The following is a 21697-nucleotide window of genomic DNA, read 5'->3' as shown; positions in this document are numbered from 1 at the left end:
AGTTCGGACACTTTTTAGCGCGGACCCGACGTCCATATAATTGTAAGTCAATGCTTGTAAAGGGTTTTTCAACAAGAACTTTCTTTTGTAAATCAAAATAAAACAATAAACTTAGATAACAATGAATCAAATTTTTATTGATTTAAAAAAAGTTTTGGCAACTTTCTCGTTGACACATAAGTGGCCAGCTCAATCATATGATTTAACACCGCTGGATTATTGTTTATGGGGTTATGTTAAAGACAGAGTCTATACGGAGCCAATCGAATTGTATGCAGCCTTAAAACTCAACATTCGTGAAGTGATTAACGAAATAGACCCACCATTTTGTCAAAAAGCGATTAAAAACTTTGATGAAAGAATCGACGTCTGTAACTGAGGTCGTGGTGGACATTTATCGGATATAATTTCTCATTCATAATTGCCAAACCTTACTTTTTTTATTACAATAAAAATTTTAATCATTCTCATCTAAATTTATTGTTTTATTTTGATTTACAAAACAAAGTTCTTGTTGAAAAACCCTATATATACAAATTTTACAGGCTGGTTTCACATCATATTTCCTTCTTATTCACTCACTGGCTTTTACCTATTCTTAAAGTGATGCATTGAAATGAACACCCTTGATAAAAAAAAAATTAAAATAAACAGAAAGTTTTGCCATCTCACGAATAACCACTCTTTATAAGATACGAGTTTGAGAAACTAAGGCATCGATATTGTAAATTTGTCGATAACGAGTAGAAATCATTGTCTTCATGTTTAAAGATACCATATAAAACTCGAATTCACAGAATTGTCTTTTATATAAAATAAATATTATAAATAAGTATATAACATTATTGTAATATAGAAAAAACACTTCTGTGGCTCTAGTGAACAGGGGTACAAGTCAAAAACGCCAACTTTACAAGGAGACGCGACAGTTAAAGTTAAATATGATATTAAGGGAGAACGTCACGATTTCATGTAATCTAATAGCCACTAGATGGCGTTGATAAGGTTTATTACTATTTTCGCAAAATTGGCAGCCAAAAGTTATACTTTTATTGTATACGCGATTGGATTAATTCATGATACATTTTAAAATTCATATGACTTTTCACATACAATCTTTCATAAAAATATATATTTTCCGCTCGAAACTTAGTTACACACGTACAAAGGTATGATCTAGTGCCGTCTGTCCAAACTGAATTTTTTGTTTTACTTTTATTTATGTTAGTGGTTAGGATTTTTCTGTATTATTATTTGATCGTGTTTGTTGTTTTTCGAGTTTCCTTGCAAAGTTGGATTTTTTACTAGAGCCACAGACTTAATTATTGCTTTTCAGTTTTAGAATGTTTTCATTAAAGGCATAATTACGTGTTTTCGTTGACAACGGCTTAAAATTTATTTATAAGTAAATTATTATTATTAAACATAGTAAACATAGCTTCGATTACTTTAGTTCGTTTCTACTTAAAAGGGGTCACACAGGTGTAAAAGGCGGTTCTGGCTTCTCCATAACAGTTGTATAGTTTTAGACAGTCGTGTCGCCACTCAGAGTCAAAGAGGGACACTGCCTAATTTCACCAGCACGTTACAGCTTGGCGGTAGAAATAGGTAAGATGGCAGCACTTCCCTGGACGGACTCTTTTTACAAGGACCTCTTCTGCTACTACATGGGTTGTTTTATCTGCTGATTTTTTGAGGAGCTCCGCTTCAGGGGGTCTATTCTCGTCTCCAATGACAACAAAATTAAAAAACAGATGATGCGAATGAAGCTTCTTACTTGACATTCTCAGTAATTGTTTCGGATGAAGAATGACAGTAGACCCCCAAGTGTAAGTTTCTAACTTGAAAATTCCAAGTAATCTTCAACAAAAGTATAGATCAAAAAAATATAATTACAAACGTACAATAACTGTAAATATATAATAAGAAAACATAAAGGCTATCAATTTAAAATTTGAACCGTTATTTGCGCCAAATTTTGAATGATTTTTAGGTCCAAATCTTAACACGTTAACCTCGGGGTGTACCGCTGGTAGTCACGCTGGAAAGAAAGTAAAACTTGAAAGTACTATAGTTAATTTTCCCACTCTGTACAATGTGTTAGGAAGCTAAAGTATTTATTTGCAAAAAGAACTAACTTATTTAATATTTGACGAACCCTGTGGCCCAACACTGGGAAATGAATTCTTCTGAATTGGTACGTGGTACAGGTGTCATTGTTTTAAAAAAAATGTACAATATACTTTCAATCTTTTTGCCAAAAGTTTGGTCGGCAATAGTGAAACTATCCTTTATATTCTTTAATGTCAATTTCTAAATACAACCTGTGTTTTCACAAGTAAATGAATGATGAAAGAATGTTGATCTAAAAATCCTGGGGCCATTAACGCACGGTTCAATTTAGCTTGCGAGCCTTTATGTTATTTAGTTCTAATATTCTCGTAGTGTGTATTTTAATAAGCACAAAATTATATTATTTTATATAAAACCTACTTAATCATGTCATATAAAATTTTAAAAAAATGTTTAAAATTATATTTGGATTTTTTTACCAATTACCTTTATCACACCCCGGACACTCCATACAACAGTAGAAAGTTACTTACCTTCTACTACTTCGTATTTCGTCACCTTAAATACTTAAGATTTCTCATAGATGGCGCTACAGCTAAAAAGTCGTTGAAAAACCATAGACAAAGACGTGACAACAAACACAGAAAAATTCGTGACGTCCGCTGGTTCGTTCCGTGGCTTAGTTGGTATAGCGTCTGGCAATTTAGCTAGAAGACGTCGGTTCGAATCCAGATCGAAGTAATTTTTTCTGAGTGGTCGATCTTTGTATTAATTATAACTAGTGGAGTAATTTCACGAAAAAATGATTCAATATAAATTCAATAAAAAATTAAATACAATGAATAGCGACGTCTCTAGCCAGGGCTGGTAAATGTAAAGGTTTCTAACTGGGTGACGAAATACTTAAGATTTCTCATAGATGGCGCTACGGCTAAGTCGTTGAAAAATACAAAGACGACAACAAACACATAAAAAAATGAGTGCGGTCCGCTGGTTCGTTCCGTGGCTTAGTTGGAATAGCATCTGACACGGTTTGCTAGAAGACGAAAATCCTCAAGTAATTAAATAGATTCAGGCGTTACTTTGCGGAAGTCCGTGTTAATAAAAATGGAAGTAAATCAATTTGCTACTCCGCGAACCCAGTGAAGGTTAAATCGTGCAAAATAGCTGCGCTTGTGTCGAATATTTCTCATGCAGTTAATTATCCTACCCTCCCTCCGCATAAAATTAATAAAATAAATAAGCGCAACTATAGTCACAAACCATCACCAATAATATACCCGACACCTTAGAATAATAACGCATAGAATGATAGTTTCATAGTAGACGAACTATCACAAGTGAGGCAAAAATCAAATTCATGTAGGCTAGTTTTAGTAGCAGGTTAATTTTCGGTTTTAGTGAATATTTATATAAAAATACAAGTTGAAACGCGTTACTTCCTTGTGGAATGTGATGTTACTATCTATTTTATGTTTGTCTGACGTATTTTTACACTCATTTACCGCACATTTCGTCATTTTTAGCTAAAATTCTTGATCTGTTCGCGGTGCAAGTTGACTTTTGGCGCGCTTCAATTTGCCTCACTTAGCGTGTGCGGACTAGGTTTCTATGCGTTATTATTCTAAGCCCGACACGTGTTTCGCCTCTCCACGAGGCATCCTCAGGGGCTGTTGACTGTCTGTTGAAAATCCTCAAATCTTATAGACATCGTCTTCATCGGTTTCTCCATCAATTGTGGACTGATTTTGAAAATCCATTTTTTGTTTGAAAGGGTTTACTCGAGGTGGTACTTGATGCCGACGAAATTGCTCCGGGTATCATCAAATTACTTGATCTTTTCCGCAAATATCAAGTCGACTTTTCACTTGATACAATATATGTAATCAACAAATCACCGTCACTATGACCACCAAAAAAGAACGTATAAAATGTACAAAGGAGTCCGTAACAGTCCCATTGTCACCAAGAAGTCAGAATCTGATGAGAGGATCCCACGAAATCGAAAAAAGCCGATAAGCAATATATATATTAACACAAACTGTCACAAGGTAAAAATATAGGTTTAGGATAAATAAAAACTACTGAAACCAAAAAATAGAATTATTTATTTATTACACAAACTTACAAAATTACACAAATACGGTAGGGACACACCTTAACATGTAAATTGTACAGTCAAAAAGCACACAAAGCTTGTTACTTTGGGCGGTACTTAGAATAAGACCAATTTCCCAGTACAGCTTCAAAAGAGCACGTGTCGATTCATCGATTCAAAACTGTTATGAAAGCTTCTTTAAACAGTTGTAATGGCACTAGTGTACAGCTTTTCGTCAATATTCGTATTGTAACCAAAAAGGTTGTACGGTAAGACAGGTTTGCGGGCGGCAGCACGGTAAAAGTGGCCTTCGAGGCTGTTTATGGGTGGTCATACTGATATGACCAATAAGAATTGTTTGCATTGGCGGTTATATTTTGTCAGCAGTAAAATTTTCTTAACTAATGTAGATAAGAAGCGTATACCTTTAATTCATGAAAGTAACAAATAGGTAGCAATTATTGGTAATACATACTTTTGGAAAATCTACTCCCTTCTTGCTGAACAAAGTGGTGATCAGCCATCCTGATATCAGAATGGCTGGTCAATTATTTTTTTAAATTTCTCGGAATATATCAAAGGTAGCAATTATTTAGAAAAAGTAGCAAATACGTAGCAATTCTTGAATATACACTAAGGGTCGTATTCTAGAACTCTACTCAATGCTCAAGTCAGGATTTGAGTATGGTTTAAAGCACTCGAAATCATACTCAAGTCCCTGCCATTAGGGTCGTATTTCCAGTGCTTGTGTTTCCAGTGCAATCCTGACTTGAGCAATGAGTAGAGTTCTAGAATACGACACACAGTGTCAGATTCCACAGGCGACCAGCCATCCTGGCGGTCACCATTTATTTTAAGTCTTTTATGTATCGTTGTAGTGTTGAAGAATAGTCTTTATATATGACTTTGATTGATCGAAAAATAGGTGTGGGCAATCGATATGGAAAAAAAGCAACAAGACGAAGCTACGGCTATTCGAACGCGAATTCACCTCTCGACTGGAGAGCGACTCTAGTGCCCGTGCCGCCGCTGTCGAGAACAACACTTGCAAACTTAGCCATTTTGATCAAGTCAAGCTGAGTTCTGGTTCATAACCTTATGGTCTCCACAAGTTCCACAACGTGGTAAGGAAGCTTTTAGATAATATCTTTAACGTAAAATGTTCAACATTCCAGGTTCCAAAAAAACTTGAAACTTTACCTTAAATTCTTAAAACCTAGGTTATTTACCCAATTTGCCTGGGCTAGTCGCCCTTTTTAAACTTCTTTTGTCTTTCAGAGACCCAGTTTCGACCTTCGATCTAGCTCTTGTTGATTTAGGAACCACAAGATTTTTTAAGGACGTCGAGTTTTCTTTATCTGTAGCTTCTAGATTTGATGTTTTTGGTTTTAGTTTTTTATTTTTGGTCTCGGTTATTGATTTCGATGCAGAAATTTCGGCTTCGAAGTTGTGTGCGTCAAGAACTTCAAGGGACTTTGCTTTTTCTATCGTTTTGAGGGTAGATTTTCCAGGTTTCGAGTTTTGTGTTTTAGCTATCAATTTGTCCGCAACAAGAGTTGAAAATTCGTTATCAAAATTTTTATTTTTCGTTCGGGTTTCTAGGTTATTAGCTTCATTTTCTAAACGTTTTAGATTTTTTGTTTCAGTCACTTTGTCAGCGATAGGAGTTGAGAATTCAGCCTCTAAATTCTTCACAATATTTTGTCTTAAAGATTTCTTAGTATAGGTTTTTATAGATGACATCGGAGTGAAGAACTGCTCACCTGGTGTCCCCGTAGGTGTGAAAAATTCACTTTTTTGATCACTTTCTCCGAATGATGGCGTTCCAAATTCTGGAGCTGGAGTAACCTGTATACTAGGTTTGGATCGAGTATTCCTGGGCGTTATCTCAGTTGATTTACTGGAGATTGGAGCAGGTATTTTAAAATACGAGTCAATTTCCAAAAGACTTGAAGTATCGTTCACTTTTAGGGTCGCGTGATCAAAAATTGAGGAATTACAAATTGGTTTCGATCGCGTATTCCTCGGTGTTACGGATTCCAAAACAGGTTTACTACTTTTAGGGGCTGGTATTTTGAACTGTGCTTTTTTGTTAACAGGTTTTGTAGCATTCGGTTTGTTATCTTCGACGTTGTCATCGTCTAAATGGAATTGGATAACTCGGCGTCTTGTTTTTGGTACTTCTTCGTCTTTGACTATGTTTTTAATTATCTTTGGCGGCTGTGCAGCTTTGACTTCTGGTGTTTTAGGTGGTAGGGTAATTTCTTCATTGGGCGACAAATGCAAATTCTCAAATTCTTGTTCAAGATCGACCTCTTTAGGTTTCTGGCAGGTATCTTTCAATAATTTGCTGGTTAACAACAAGTTTCGGACTTCACTTTGTATATAACAATCAATTGGACCAAGCTCTTGTAGAATTTCATGTATTCGAACAATATTTTCGTCAGCTTTAAGAAAATTGTTTAATGATAATTCGAAAAACGAATTTTCAATCAAAACCTCTAGAACAACATTTTTGAACTCATCGTTAATTTGTTTTATAAAATTTTGAACTAAATAAGGTTCAAACTGTTTGTTAAATCTGTGGTTAATACTTTTCAATTTTTGCTCAACAAGTGGCAAACATTTTAAACAACCCGAGTAATAATTCTTAGCAATATCAACTTCTTTTGCTCTGAAATAGACTCCAGCCTCGTAACCCATGGCAAGGCATATCAAAATGTGACAAAATGGGTTGTCACACTGAAAACAGGTGCACGTGTTCTTGTGTAACAAAAATTCGGGTGTTTTAAATCCTATTACAGGAAACTTTGTGGGGCTTATTGGCTTTTTTATTTGGTTCTCAAGCATCAGTTCGAAGTCTTGTTTTGGAGTGAATATTGGATCTGTTTTTGGGTCTGTAGTGACGCATGGCTGGTGTATTGTGGCTGGAACGCCTATTATGCTTTTGATGCGGAGGTCGATTTTTTTCTGTAAGAGAAGATTTAATTTTAGTTAATAAAATGTTATAAAAATAGTTGATAAAAATGAGTTGGCCAATCATATTACCCTGATTTAAGTAAAAATGTTACTAACAATTCTAGGGTCGGCGGATTACAGCACATAAGTCAAAAAAGTGCTTCATTCGATAATACATACATATACACGCCTTTTTCCCATCGGTGATGGCAGAGACAATAGTCTTCCACTTGCTACGGTCCTGACACACATCCTTCGCCTCATCAACACGCATCAATGCTTTCATACACGCTCGTCGGTTAAGGGTACTCTTGATCTGGCCCTTCTTTAGGATGGCCTCAATTTGGTCATGATACGGTCGGCCCATACCAACTTGCCCGCTCACACTCGCCTTATAAATCTGTTTCGTCACTCTTCTTTCATTCATTCTCTCTACATGTCCGAACCATCTAAGCATCCCTTTGTCTATCTTTGTCACTATATCTTCTTCCACGCCGCAACGCTCTCTTATCACACTGTTCCGTAATTTATCCATCCGAGTCACTCCAGCCATACTCCTCAAAGCTCTCATTTCTACTGCATTAATTCTACTTTCATGCTTCTTCTGCCAAACTCAACATTCACTACCATACATAAGTGTAGGAACCAGCACCCCCCATGCACAACCAATCGTGCCTTTTTAGACACTTTCTGGCTGCCCATGAAGGTATGCAAGGCACCATTCACCTGATTCCCTGCGTTCACTCTTCTTTCAATGTCTCTTTAACATTTTCCATCACACGTAAACGTCGATAATATAGAATTATATACTTTTTGTGTTGTTTATAGTGTTGGACGATGTGAAGAGAATGATAAATTTGAAAAAGACGCCTCTAGAATAAAGTTAGAGATTTATGAAGCAACAAATGAATTGGACTTATGGGCTTTAGCCGGTAGATGTACTAATTGAAATGAATGATGTTAGAATATAAATAAAAATGGGAATGACAAGTGCCAGGTGGACCTTGGCGTCGTCGGCCTTGTGCACGTCGGTGACGGTCGCGAACAAGCGCGCCTGCGCAGCGGCCGCGGCCGCGGGCAGCGCCACGCCGGCGCAGCTGCGCGCGCGCCTCAGCAGCAGCAGGCGCCGCGCGCGCGCCGCCGCCGCCGCGCCCGCCGCGGCGATGTGCAGCTTCAGGGCCGCGGAGGTCAGGCGCCGCGCTGTCCACTTCGTTGCTGCAACGATCATTCATTAGTCAACTTGGTGCGGAGGGTCCACCAGAACCTTTCAAAAAACAATCTTACTTCAATGTAAGCTTATTATAACATTACTTATATTCGTACCGTGACAAACCTGTCAACCGAGTAATGTATTATTGCTAAGCTGACTGCAAGAACGAATGGTTTCCCAATATTGTCTATTCCTTACTAAAAATAGGATAGAAATAACGCATATGAACCATTGACTTACAATTATATGGACGTCGGGTCCGCGCTAAAAACTGTCCGAACTTATAGGGCGTTAAAATCGTATACAGAGCGTCATTCACGCTTTAGTCTTCGTTTGTTCGACTGACAGCGAAGCAAGCAAAATTAGACAGCACTGCGATGACATTACAATTTAAATTCAACGTTTTAGCGTTTTCATATTCCTTTACATGTCACTACGTTTAAATAGGATGACTTGGGACATTTTTTTCGTGGTTTTTGTATTAGACCCGTCGTCCATTTATTTGTAAGTCAATGATATGAACTGTATAATACCATCTCTTTCTTTTTTGATGTTCCGAATCGTCCTATCGTACTATAATGTAGTACTTAATATTATTTACATTCACAGAAATTTGACCGCCAAAAAAAAGTATGTAATAATGGAATCTATTAAAATTACGTTGTTTTCAATTATTCCACATTTTCATGAAGATAAATAAATAAAACAAGCTGAGTCTTGATTGTCACGTTGTCAATTCGGAATTATAGTCTACTGTGAACTGTTAGTGTCGCCAAGCAGCATATAGATGTCGCTGTCATAATTATATGAAATAAACATCGCGTATTTTTATTATTTCCTATGTACGAAAGAGAAATTATTTCCTATGTAGTATTAAATAAAAAAAATAAACAAAACATTGAAGAGATATATGTAAATAAATAAGTTCAACTTAACCTTTTAATCATCACAAATCAATATTTATACAATAAATTCGAAAATAACATTGTTTCAAGAACATCATCGCTCATAGTACGGACTGAGTGAATGAATAGTCACAAAGCTGCCAATAAAACATCATAGTTTTAAGATTATAATAAGCTTACTTTAAGCGCATCAACGAGATTAAGGTAATATTGTTTTAAGAGGTTGTGATAGGCCCCCTAAACCTCGCGAGCAATATTGCCAGATCCAATTATTTTTAAAATCCATAGGGGAACACTGAAATATTCGTAAATTGCCTTTAGAGAAATGCGTAAGTCTACAGGTATATTATTAATCGATTTAAAAAAAGAGATTCCACATTCGACTGTATATTTTTTTATGTATGTTACGCGATAACTCCAACATTTGTAAACCGATTTTGATGATTCTTTTTGTGTTGGGAAGAGGGTACCTCAGTATTGGTCCCATTTAAATTTGAAGAAAATATTCCACCTCTAAGGGTGGCAAACTAGGCGATGTATCTGCCTTCGCGAATTATCCGGTAACCGATTGTCAATTTTTTAGTTTCAGTTTGTATGCACATATAAACAAAGTTTGAAGTCGGTTCCTTTTTTTTTAATAAAAATTACTTTACTATCCGTTTATTGTAATATTTTTTATTACAAAAAAACAATAGTAAACCTTGTACCGCTGCAATATGGTCGACTTTTTTTGGAGAACTTTATTAGGCGTTAATCGTTCGTCGTCTTTCAGCTATTGCCGCTAGATGGCAGCACATTGAATAAAAACTTCATAGCTTGCAATAGTATCGAATCTTCAACGATATATACCATCAGGGTAAAGTTTATATTAACAGCCCATTTCATTTCAGATCCGGGTCATCCGATCCGGATCGTCAAGTCCGTCTCGGTTCGGCAGCTATCGGGAAGCTCCGGAACGTCTTCTCGTCAGCAATACCGTAGTCCTTGAGGACAAAAGTGTTGCCAGCGATCCTTCGGCTCTGAGACGTGGTCACTTTCTATGGGCCTCATAAAAAAGCTCAAGGTCACTCAACGAGCCATGGAGCGAGCATTACTCGGTATTTCTCTACGTGATCCAATCAGAAATGGACGGATGTCCTGGTAAGGGCGGCGGGTAACCGATGGATGCACGTTTGAACTAAATAGAACATGCACACTGTACGTAAAAAAATAAATTCTGAAATAAAGCCAGTGTCCCTGCTGCTCGATCTAAGCCATCGAGTATATAACCAGAAATAGAAACGAAATAAGGGCCATATATTCCTGGTATCACACTAGCGATACAGCTCTTATAAATATCAACTCTCGTTTGCACTGAAATATAGACAGGCCAACTACTGACGTACACACGTACGTCTCCGTATATTCCAAAAAATATTCTGTATTTATTTTAATAAAGATAATATCTCTGACAATGCCGTGCTGTTCTATTCGGTGGTGTGGGAAAAACAGCAAAACATCTAATTACAAAACGAACGGAATCACATTTCATCGGTAATTAAATATGTAATTTTACAACTTTCGTCCATTATAGCAAAGCTCAAGTTAACTGGTCGATTTGAAGTGAAACAATTGACGACACCCGTCAATTGTTTCGAACTCGGCCTGGCCAATCGGAGCGCAGTTGTCACAGTAATGATATGGCAGAATAGTTTTCAAACAAATTAAATGACATTTAGTCTCTATTTCTGGTTATATGTATACTCGATGACCTAAGCAGAATGAACCATAGGGAAAAATTATAATTCGAGCAGAGGTAGTATGGACACTACACTAGAGTTGCAACGAGTATTCGGTTACTATTCGGTATCCGGCCGAATACCTAAGAACAGGAGGAAGAAATAAGAAAATACAGTAAATTATCACAAATAGCAACTTCCATGAGATCAAAAAAATTATAACAAATCAAATGAACACTTATTATGTAATTTTGTCATAAAATCATGATTAAATAACCGCTCACAAAATCAACCTAGATATATAGATATATAACACGTTTATTCAGCACAAACACAAACAGAAACAAAACATTTACAATCACTTCACAGAGTATAACATAAAAGCACATAGAACATTCATTATTAATTTTATACACACTTATATAAAACCCATACTGCGAGAAAAACAAATATTGTAAAAAACAAACAAATACTATAAGAACTGATAAAATTTTAATGTACCTAGTACTTATTATTTGAAAATGAAAGTAAAATTAAGTTTTTGAAAGTTAATGAAACTGAAATTTATATGTACATATATGTATAGCTATCTTTGTTGTAATACGATTTGTGCGCCAATTTTCATAAGTTCATTAATCAGGCCGAATATTCGGCTATTCGGCCTCGCTCCGGGCCGAATAATCGGTATTCGACCTAAAGGCGAAATACTATCCGTTGCAACTCTGCTCTAGACACTTCCATGGGAACTGCCTACCTGTATTGGCAACAGTCAGGTAATGCCTCTGCGTGTTGACGACTGCGCTGAGGCCGCTGTTCGCCTTGCAGAGGAGGGCTTGGGCTTCCATGAGACGACCGATCGCGAGGTCCACTGAAACACAAAACATACAGTTGTAATTTATGGGTGTTACCCCCATCAATTAGACGACAGGTCGCTTACTATTTCATTACCAGTATCAATGGGGTGTAAAGGAATCTTCTTTAAATGGAACCTTTCGATCGGCATCATAAAAATACAGAATGTAATAATTGGACGTAGTTAGGGAAAAAGGATCTAATCCACAAAATTATCAAAAAATTAGTTATATGTACCAAACGCTTCCTCAAGTCTAACCTCTTAGATCAGGAAAAAAAAATCCAACATAGAAACATAACTTAACTGCCTCTGTGGCCGAACGGTTACCATGCCGGACTGCCACGCAGAGGTCCCAGGTTCAATTCCCGGGCCGGGAGAAATATTTGTATGACCTACATTTGTTTCTCTCGTGAGTTTGGGTGTAATTTGTGGTTGTCTATATGTGTGTCCATGGCACCCGCGACACAGGGTTTCCCTAGTGCGGGGCTACTATATTGAGTGTGTGTGTTATTATTATTATTATTATTATTATTATTATTATTATAAATAAATATCTCTGCAGTTGTGACATTATAAATTTGAAAATAAAACAAGAGTGAGAAACAATTAAACTTCAAACTGCCATATTTCGAAAGTGACTAGATGTGTATTGGATCCTTTTTGTTCAACTACGTCCAATTATTAATACATTTTTTTTTCGATCGGGCTGGATTGAACCGACGTCTACTAGCAAATCTATTAAATTTTTTCTTTACTCAGCTAGGTACCTTCACAGCTACCAGCAGCTGACGTTTTGTTGCTTTTTTGAACCTTCTTCGAGGTGCAAGTTTTCCTCATGGTGTTTTTTTCAATGAAAAACTCATGGTAAATTCAATTTGACACAAATTCGGAGACACTCAGAGGTGCGAGAGCACAGCCTGGATTTGAACCCACGGCCTCTGATTGAGAGTCGGTAGGTTAACCATTATAGTCTGTCTTTTTTGAAGACGGAGTAAAATAACGTTTGCAGGATTGCTAGTTTACATTAACATTTTTAATAAGTTTTTTTTTTAATATCAAGTGACGGGACGAACAAGTCGTGCACCTGATGGTAAGCTACACGCCTGTCCATAACAGTTGCAGTGTCGCTCAGAGGTTTAAATCGCAAGATCTGAGGGGCACTCGTCACTCTAAGACATAAGCTGACAAGTCCCATGTGCCTGTAATTTCACCAGCACCCTTACCCTTCGAAACTTCATGTAGTTGTTGTCGATGGTTTTATCGATAGATTGTGATAAAAGGTCAAAATGTTGCCAAAAACAAGAACAGGCGGATTTGATTAGCTGATTTTTTTTTTTAATAATAAATTCTTTATTTCTTTAAATAGCTAATTAAAATGGTAAAAAGTATAGCAAAAAGTACAATATACACAGAGTATTTTGACTGCTGGTACTTAAAAAAGAAAACTTGATAATATAACCAGATGATCGATTATATAACCAGAAATACAGACGAAATAAGAGCCTTCCACACCTGGCATCTCATCAGGCAAATGGGCCTTATATTACTTTTAAATATCAACTCTCGTTTGCGCTGAAATCACAAATTAGAAAGCTGAAATAGTACAGCGCCAACAACTGGCCTGTGTGTACGTCTCCGTATATTCCAAAAATATTCCGTATTTATTGCAATAAAGATAATATCTCTCGGTGATGGTCCATTCGGTGGTGTGGGAAAAACAGCAAATCATCTAATTACAAAACAAACGGAATCACATTTCATCGGTAATTAAATATTAAATATGTAATTTTTCAATTCTTGTCCATTATAGCAAAGCTCAAGATAAACTGGTCTAATGAAGAGAAATAATTGACGAAGAAAAGGAATTGGCCAATCGGAGCGCAATTGTAACCGTAATGATATGGCAGAATAGTTTTGAAACAAATTAAATCACATTTCGTCTCTATTTCTGGTTATACAGAGCATATCACAAAGCAAACTATCCTATCTCCTTCCTCCTCCTCCAGAAACCCTGTACCCTTAACGAAATCGGCTTTTGCCTAGAAATTAAGCTATATTCTCCATCGTTTTGTTTACAATAAAATAAGTATCGAATTTCCCTTAAAAAATTACTCAATCCGAGAACTAAACTCAAAAGTGAAAAATTGGCTCAAATCACTGTGCTATGACGATGTTGAACAAATTCTGAAAGTAGACAGACAAAACACACACACAAACACGCGCACGTTCACTCACAAGTAATTTAAATGCTTTGTAAGTAACATTATTTAATTTCCTATGTTTAATAAGTAATTGTAACTAGATTTTAGGAATTTTCTCGTCTCTATTAACTTTTCGCATATAATATCGTCTGTTCAAAGGTAAAACCACATAAGTGACATTTTCCACAAAAGGTCTTCAATTTATATAGCTATGGTAAGAAAATCACTATATTTCTGCACGTGAAACTCGATAACGAAAAAGCTATAAACGTAAAAAGTATTTTATCTGCAGAAAGATGGTGACTTTCTTACAACTGGTACATAATTTGGGCATTTTTTGTGGAAAATGTCACTTTTATGGTTTTACCTTTAAGCAGACGATATATATTGCACATCCTTCCTAGAATTGGTTACCTACGAGACAGGCTTTGCCTAGTGTAGGAGCCATTGTAACCGGTTTAAAAAAAGTTGAAAGTATACGTCTTAAACATACGTATTCCATAATGTGTATAATATAATATATTCTCACGTCTATGCCTGTTATCTGTAATTGAACTGTATTTGTTTTTATGTACATATAAATTACTAACTAACTATCTACAATATTTAAAGCTACCTGTATACTCACAATTAACATCGGGGTGGTGTTTAACGGTGTACAACAAGTGAGCTTGTGCCAATTGCACGAGTTTAGCTGCTTCGGCTGTCATATTCCTACGAGCGTGGTGAATCTGGGAAGAGAAGAAGTTATATGAAAGAAGTTTTGACGATTTCGACGGTTTGCACCGTGGGCTTTGGATGACAAGGTCTGGGAAGTGAGCTTTTCTATTATTTTTTTTAAGTATCAGGTAATTGGATGATTATGTCGTACCCACAGAACAATAAATACAGTAGTGTATAGTTTGCATGGTACGTGTGCCAACAGTTCGCGGAGTTCAGCAAACTTGAGCTCAGCCCGCCATTATCGCTTTGTACGTTATGGTCGTGTTAATTATCTCGCGCAAAATCTCGTAAATCGTAGAAAAATAGGGTTATTTCGCTACTTTGGAGTGCAAAAATGATAGTCTCACTTGTGGTGTTTCGTATCATCATAAGGCTTATTTTGTTTAATTTTAATAAATTTTCTATTTTTCACATTTTTATTGAATTGATATTCAATTATTTTTACGTGAAATTACTCCACTAATTTGTTACAATTATTAATACAAAGATCGACACTCAGAAAAAATCCTTCGATCCGGCCGGATTTAAACCGACGTCTTCTAGCATACCGTGCCAGACGCTATACTAGCTAAACCAAGGAACGAACCAGCGGAGCTCACGAATTTTTCTATGTGCTTGCGTCGTATCTTCCTATTCGGGTTTCAACGACTTTTTAGCCGTAGCGCCATCTATGAGAAATCCATATATTTCATCACCCAGTTAGATACCTTTACAGCTACCAGTCCCGGCTAGTGTCGCTATTCATTGTATTAATTTTTTTATTGAATTGATATTCAATTATGTTTGTTTTTTTGTTTACTCCACTAGTTTGTTATTAATACAAAGATCCAACACTCAGAAAAAATTCCTTCGATCTGCCGATTTCCATTTTCAGTTAATGGTAATCATTTTTTTTGTTACAAAATACAAAAGTATGGTCGCTTATTATTTGGAGAACTAAGTAAACATTTCGAATTCATCATCGTTCAGAAACTAACCGCTAGAAATTGAAAATGAAATTTCAATATAAAATGAGAACGTCGTCACTTGCAATAATAGGTACATATATGCCAACAAGGTTAAGTTAAACTTATATACTTAAATTATCTTAAGTTTTTAAACTCGTGACGACAGTTATGTGTTAGCGGTGGGCGGAGTGAAAGGTAGGATAGTGTTGCCAGAATGTAAAATGAATGCGTTGAGAGGCGTTTTGTGTGCGATGAGAAAAATAATTAAAAGTTAATATTATTACGTAATAAATAAATATAGAGGGAACTGAATTTTATATCATAATTGACATTGTATCATTGCAGATATTGTAATGATTTTGTCAAAACGCTAGAACTCATTTTTATACAAAACCACATTGACAATCGATTTTCTTCTTATTATCGAATTTTAAACAATATTCCTTATTTAAATGTTAAAACTCACTAAAAAGTATCAATAGCGATACAAAAAAGTTAATATAATTAACCCTAATTGCAGCAATACTCTTAAACGTGCTTGATCCCTAGACACTTTTGATGTGTGTAATATTGTACGTGCTTTGTATCGACTGCTATGCAAAGTCGAAGTCACATAATCATTTATTCAATAGGTAAAATTTTAGTCTTGAAAACGTTACTTTCTAAGCTACAGCTCGTTCAATACGCTGGCTTCCCTGAGAAGAAACTCTGGGAATTGCTCTTTTCAAATAAACTTAAATGCTATAGAATACAATTTGAATCATATTTGTATGAAATCTAGACTCACGTTGTCTTTCCATACATCTTTATCTAACACGTAGTCCACAAGTAGTCGGTGTAATGAAAGTTCGAAAAAACGTTATTTCGGTAAAAAAAATTCGAGTTTGTGATAGGTTACCGATTAGTCCATGAAGACAATATTTCTGCCATCAACTTCTGAATTTCTCGGAGATACTTAAATCTTTTACAGTGAATACCATGCTTTTCCATAAGGACAGCCCTATTGTTTTCTGCTTTCCTTTTAAGGTAGGTTTTCTTTAATATAAAAGTTATATTTACTGATACTTACAGCCAAATCACAAATGTAACAGAGTACAATATCCATTGACTCCACTCGGCCTATCACATCTGACAGACATGTCTGCGCGTGGCGTTGCAAGTCGCAACAAGTCTTGGAGCATGACGCAGCTTGTCCTTCCGTGTTGCAACTTGTCGCAGTGTGGTAAAGTATTGTGCTTGCGTTACGGATGTAAATTTCCCTGAAAGAAAGAAAAAATATATACAAATGTGCGTAAGCGATGATTCCCAAACAGAGATGGGCAGTGATACATAGATAGACAAACACTTTGTTCACTGATATAATACAAATACAAGTAACATTGACTTACAATTATATGGACGTAGGGTCCGCGCTAAAAAATGTCCGAACTTATAGGGCGTTATAATCGTATACAGAGCGTCATTCACGCTTTAGTCTTCGTTTGTTCGACTGACAGCGAAGCAAGCAAAATTAGACAGTACTGCGATGACATTACAATGTAAATTCAACGTTTTAGTCATAGATACACTATATATTCGAGGTTTTAGTTTTTCATATTCCTTTACATGTCACTACGTTTAAATAGGTTGACTTGGGACATTTTTTTCGTGGTTTTTGTATTAGACCCGTCGTCCATTTATTTGTAAGTCAATGACAAGTAAGCATAAAATAATAATCTCAGTACAGAGTGCTAAAAAAACCGACCTCAAAAGTACGTGGAATTACGTCTATTTGCCAAGTTTTATTGAAATATCCTTAAATTCGCCATTACACAGGACTTGACACTGGAGATAATAAAAATGGGTTCTCACTTCTCAAAGAATATCGAGAAAAAAACGCCTTGAATTGGAGAAATAGAAAATCTACCATTAAAATAATTGCTCCTTAAAAAAATTTAGGCGCTATTTATAAAAATAAATCCTCATGCGTGAACAGTCACCCTTAGAGTTGGATGATTTCCTTCAAAATGAAATGGGACCACTATGGAAGTACCCCCTTTCCAACAAAAAAGAATCATGAAAATCGGTTCACAAATACCGGAGTTATTGCGTAACATACATACAAAAAAAAACAAAAAAAACATACAGTCGAATTGAAAACCTCCTCCTTTTTTGAAGTCGGTTAAGAAAAAAATAACATGATTCTCATAGCAGTGAAAGGGCGCTGACTCAGCATATGCCAAAGTTTCCTAAAGGCGCTGGTTTTCAGTCAAGACCAACGAGAGGACTTAAGTTATTTGTAAGCAAAAATATCGCGCTCCCCAGCGAATAATATGGTAACCGATAATTCTAAATTTTACAGAAAAAATAGAAAACTATTTTTTGTGTATATCTCAACTCGGGTGCATCGTAGGATAGTTATTTCTATGTCAAAACAAAGCTAATTATTTGACAGTTAATTTTCTTTTATATTTTTGTATTAGTTTTACTAAATAAAGTTATTTATGAAAATAATATTACTAAAATTGCAGGCCAAAAGTATAGTATGCAACGCATCATTACCATATTATTCGCGTGTAAACCCAACGATTTCGTAGTCAGTATTAATGTATTACCGTATTATTCATTGAAATATGGTGACAAAAAAGGTAACGATAATATGATATTACGACTTTATTCGGATGAAATCCAAGCGACAGTGTATACAGTAATAGTACATTACAGTAATATTCGTTGATGTATGGTTTCAAAAAATGAATAGTAATGTAATTATGCAAATACATTCTATATAAAAATAACACACGAATGTCATTGTTTTAAAGTGTTTCTTACGCGAATTTAAAGGTTATCGTCACTTACGGAAGAAGTTCACGATTGCATAATCTGTACTAACTTAATTAAATTTTTATTGAATTGATATTCAATTATATTTTGTGAAATTACCCCACTAGTTTCTTATAATTATTAATACAAAGATCGAACACTCAGAAAAAATTCCTTCGCTCCGGTCGGATTCGAACCGACGTCTTCTTGCATACCGTGCCAGACGCTATACCAACTAAGCCACGGAACGAACCAACGGACTTCACGAATTTTTCTATGTAAGCTTCCATCAGTTATGACGTAAATAAATATACATTCACGGAAATAACCCAGTTTTATATTTAAGAAGTGCCTCTCGCAAACCCAAGCTACGCGCCCCGTTATAGTACCTACCTACCTACACTTGACATTGTTACTTTATTTAAATTATTTATTAGTTTCATTAATTATGTTGATTTGTATACGTGCACTATAGTGTACTGTGGCCTTAGTTATTATACATATAATTATTTCTTAATTATTTTGTAAACTGAGGATCACTTTTCGAAGAATAGTATAACGACTGTGCACTGGCAACCGGTACTATCTCAATTTTCTAAAGATTTCTTAGATTATACTATTTCATACTCCGCAGTGTTGCAAGAAATTCCATCTCAAATACATTTAATTTTGGCGCCAGAGTCGATTTCATTCAACTTGTACTAACTTCTAACCAGATGCTATATAAATGATGCAAACTTCTTTTCTTCGTCCTGTAAAATTGTCAAAATTAAGATAGTACCGGTTGCCAGTGGTAGTGAGAAAAATAACCGCTCAATGATTTTACTTACTTGTCGTCTAAATATCTTGCCACTGCGCAGCAAATGTGCGCCAGTTGTAGTCCGTGCAAGGTTTTGTACAAATACAAAAGTTGCTGGACAAAGACTTGCGCAGTTTGTAAGGCGTGATGAAGTGTAGGGGACTTATTAACTGAAATAAATATTAAAAATAAATTAAATAGGACTGTAATCATCAAACACTGTATAAGTGTTAAATATATATCGATTATGAACTGGCAACCGGTACTATCTAAATTTTGACAACTTTACATTGTCATTTATATAGCATCTGATTTATTAAATAAAAATACGTAGTTTTTAAATATTTTTATTACACATACACTACGTATTTTTATTTAATAAACCAGATAATAATAATAATAATAATAACGCTCACAATCAACATAGCCCCGCACTAGGGAAACCCTGTGTCGCTGGTGCCATGGACACACACATAGGACAACCACAAATTACACCCAAACTCACGAGAAAAATAAATGTAGGCCATACAAACATTTCTCCCGGCCCGGGAATCGAACCTGGGACCTCTGTGTGGCAGTCCGGCATGGTAACCGTTCGGCCACAGAGGCAGTTAAGATGGTATATAAGTGACGCAAACAATTTTTTTCTTCACCTGTAAAGTCAATGTAAAGTTGTCAAAAGATAGAACCGGTTGCCAGTTCACAGCCGATATATAGAAAATCATACGATATTAAGTACTAATATATCATTAGCTATGAGTGACGAAAAGGACGAAGCCACAGCGTAGTATCTTTCAGTCTGTTTTTCAGTCTCCGCTTGTGTTCTCTGTCATACAAAGTCAAATGAACGAATTACACTTGAAATCATCATATTGTTTAAACTCTGCCGAAATATTGATTTTATTGAAATGTCCATGATTTTTTTATAATACCAAGTGAGTGGACGAACAAGTCGTACACCTGGTGATAAGCGACACTCCTATCCATAACAACTGCAGTCCCACAATGCCAATTCAATAGCAGTAGAACCGCTTGTAGAAGAGTCATGGTTTATGGTTTAAGACATTTATTTCTCAAAACAGAATACAAACATTCACTTACAATGAGAAATACTAGATAAATAACCTTATAATAACGAACGAGCATCGGAATCGTTACATATACATATGCAGGGTGTCCCAAAACTCAACGTCAAGCGGGCACCCCTTGATTTTTTTTACTGGGGCTGCATAAAGGAAAAAGTATATGCAAAATCCATATTGTAGAAGCAGCAGAAGAAATTAATTTGAGAAGATTCGCACGATTGGAAAAAAGATCTTTTTTGCGGCGATGCAGAGCCTGTATTCGTGCCGAAGGCAAACAATTTGAGCAATTACTTTAACATTAAATTATTACAAAAATTTCTTTCTGTTCATTTTGATTAAAATTTATTATAATACAACAATCGACTAATTATTAAGTTGACTCACTCACACCTGTGTTAGGGTAGATTATTTTGTTCAATGCGTTGTCACTATCTAACTCACTCTATCATATGTGATATGTCACCATGTCACTTCCACGACGATAAAGCCAATCTTCGAGTACACAAAAGCATTATTTATCATGGTATATTTTTTTTTGAAACGAGATCCTTTTGCAAAAAATAAGTTGTAACATTTTTTATGGAATGAAAAGTGGCAAGTACTGTACTATTTTGAAATCATTAAATGGGCCATCTTTTCAAATAACTTGCCCAGAGTTGCGTAGTACATTTTTTTTTAATATGAATATCAAAGCTAGCTGACATAATTTTTTTAAGCTAGTACTCAATGAAACTTAATTTTTTTTTACTAAACTCATAACCTTTACTGTTTGATTTGTGACTGCAATAAATAGTATGGTTATTTAGGATGACGTTGAAAAAAAACTGTAAAATTTGAAAATTTGTGATGACAGTACCTAAACATATGGTCTAGGGTATCGATTTTCAACGTTTTCAAAAATATGCCTATTATCACTTAACTAAGTGACATGGATTTTTTTATTTTATTTTTACCAGGACTGATATAACCTGCCCTCTCGCCCAGGGCCCGCACGAATTTTTAGCCGTAGATCTATGAGATCTATGAGAAATCTATGATATTTCGTCACCCAGTCGCAATTCATTGTATTTAATTTTTTATTGAATTGATATTCAATTATTTTTATGTAAAATTACTCCACTAGTTTGTTATTTATTATTTAGTAATTTTTATTTGTTTGCTCTCACCAGTCTCCAAGTTCTTGACCACATCAGTCCATAGGTCCACGGCGGTTATGGCGTACTTAATGGCGTCATGTTCTTGCTTGATAGTGCGGTTTGTTTCTGCTAAGTCGGGATCTATGTTCTACAAACAATAATAAGAATTAAACTTAATTTATAATTTTA

At 35.6% G+C, this 21697-nt stretch overlaps 1 protein-coding gene across 1 annotated transcript; it reads right to left on the bottom strand.

The window, feature by feature from the left end:
* Positions 1-5013: 5013 nt before the first annotated feature.
* LOC113236238 lies at positions 5014-21653 on the bottom strand (the record flags this gene model as incomplete). The annotated part of the gene is made up of 7 exons (XM_026472246.1): positions 5014-7141; positions 8133-8344; positions 11717-11830; positions 14645-14747; positions 16756-16945; positions 19319-19457; positions 21539-21653. Coding segments are annotated over 7 exons (2622 nt in total), but the record flags the coding sequence as incomplete, so codon positions are not given.
* Between the last annotated feature and the right edge of the window lie 44 nt (positions 21654-21697).

The sequence above is a fragment of the Hyposmocoma kahamanoa genome, unplaced genomic scaffold, assembly GCF_003589595.1.
Source record: "Hyposmocoma kahamanoa isolate Upper Pololo Valley unplaced genomic scaffold, ASM358959v1 90309, whole genome shotgun sequence".
In the NCBI taxonomy this organism is placed as follows: Eukaryota; Metazoa; Arthropoda; class Insecta; order Lepidoptera; family Cosmopterigidae; genus Hyposmocoma; species Hyposmocoma kahamanoa.
Note: the sequence above shows the minus strand (reverse complement) of the source record. Positions and strands in the feature narration are given on the sequence as shown.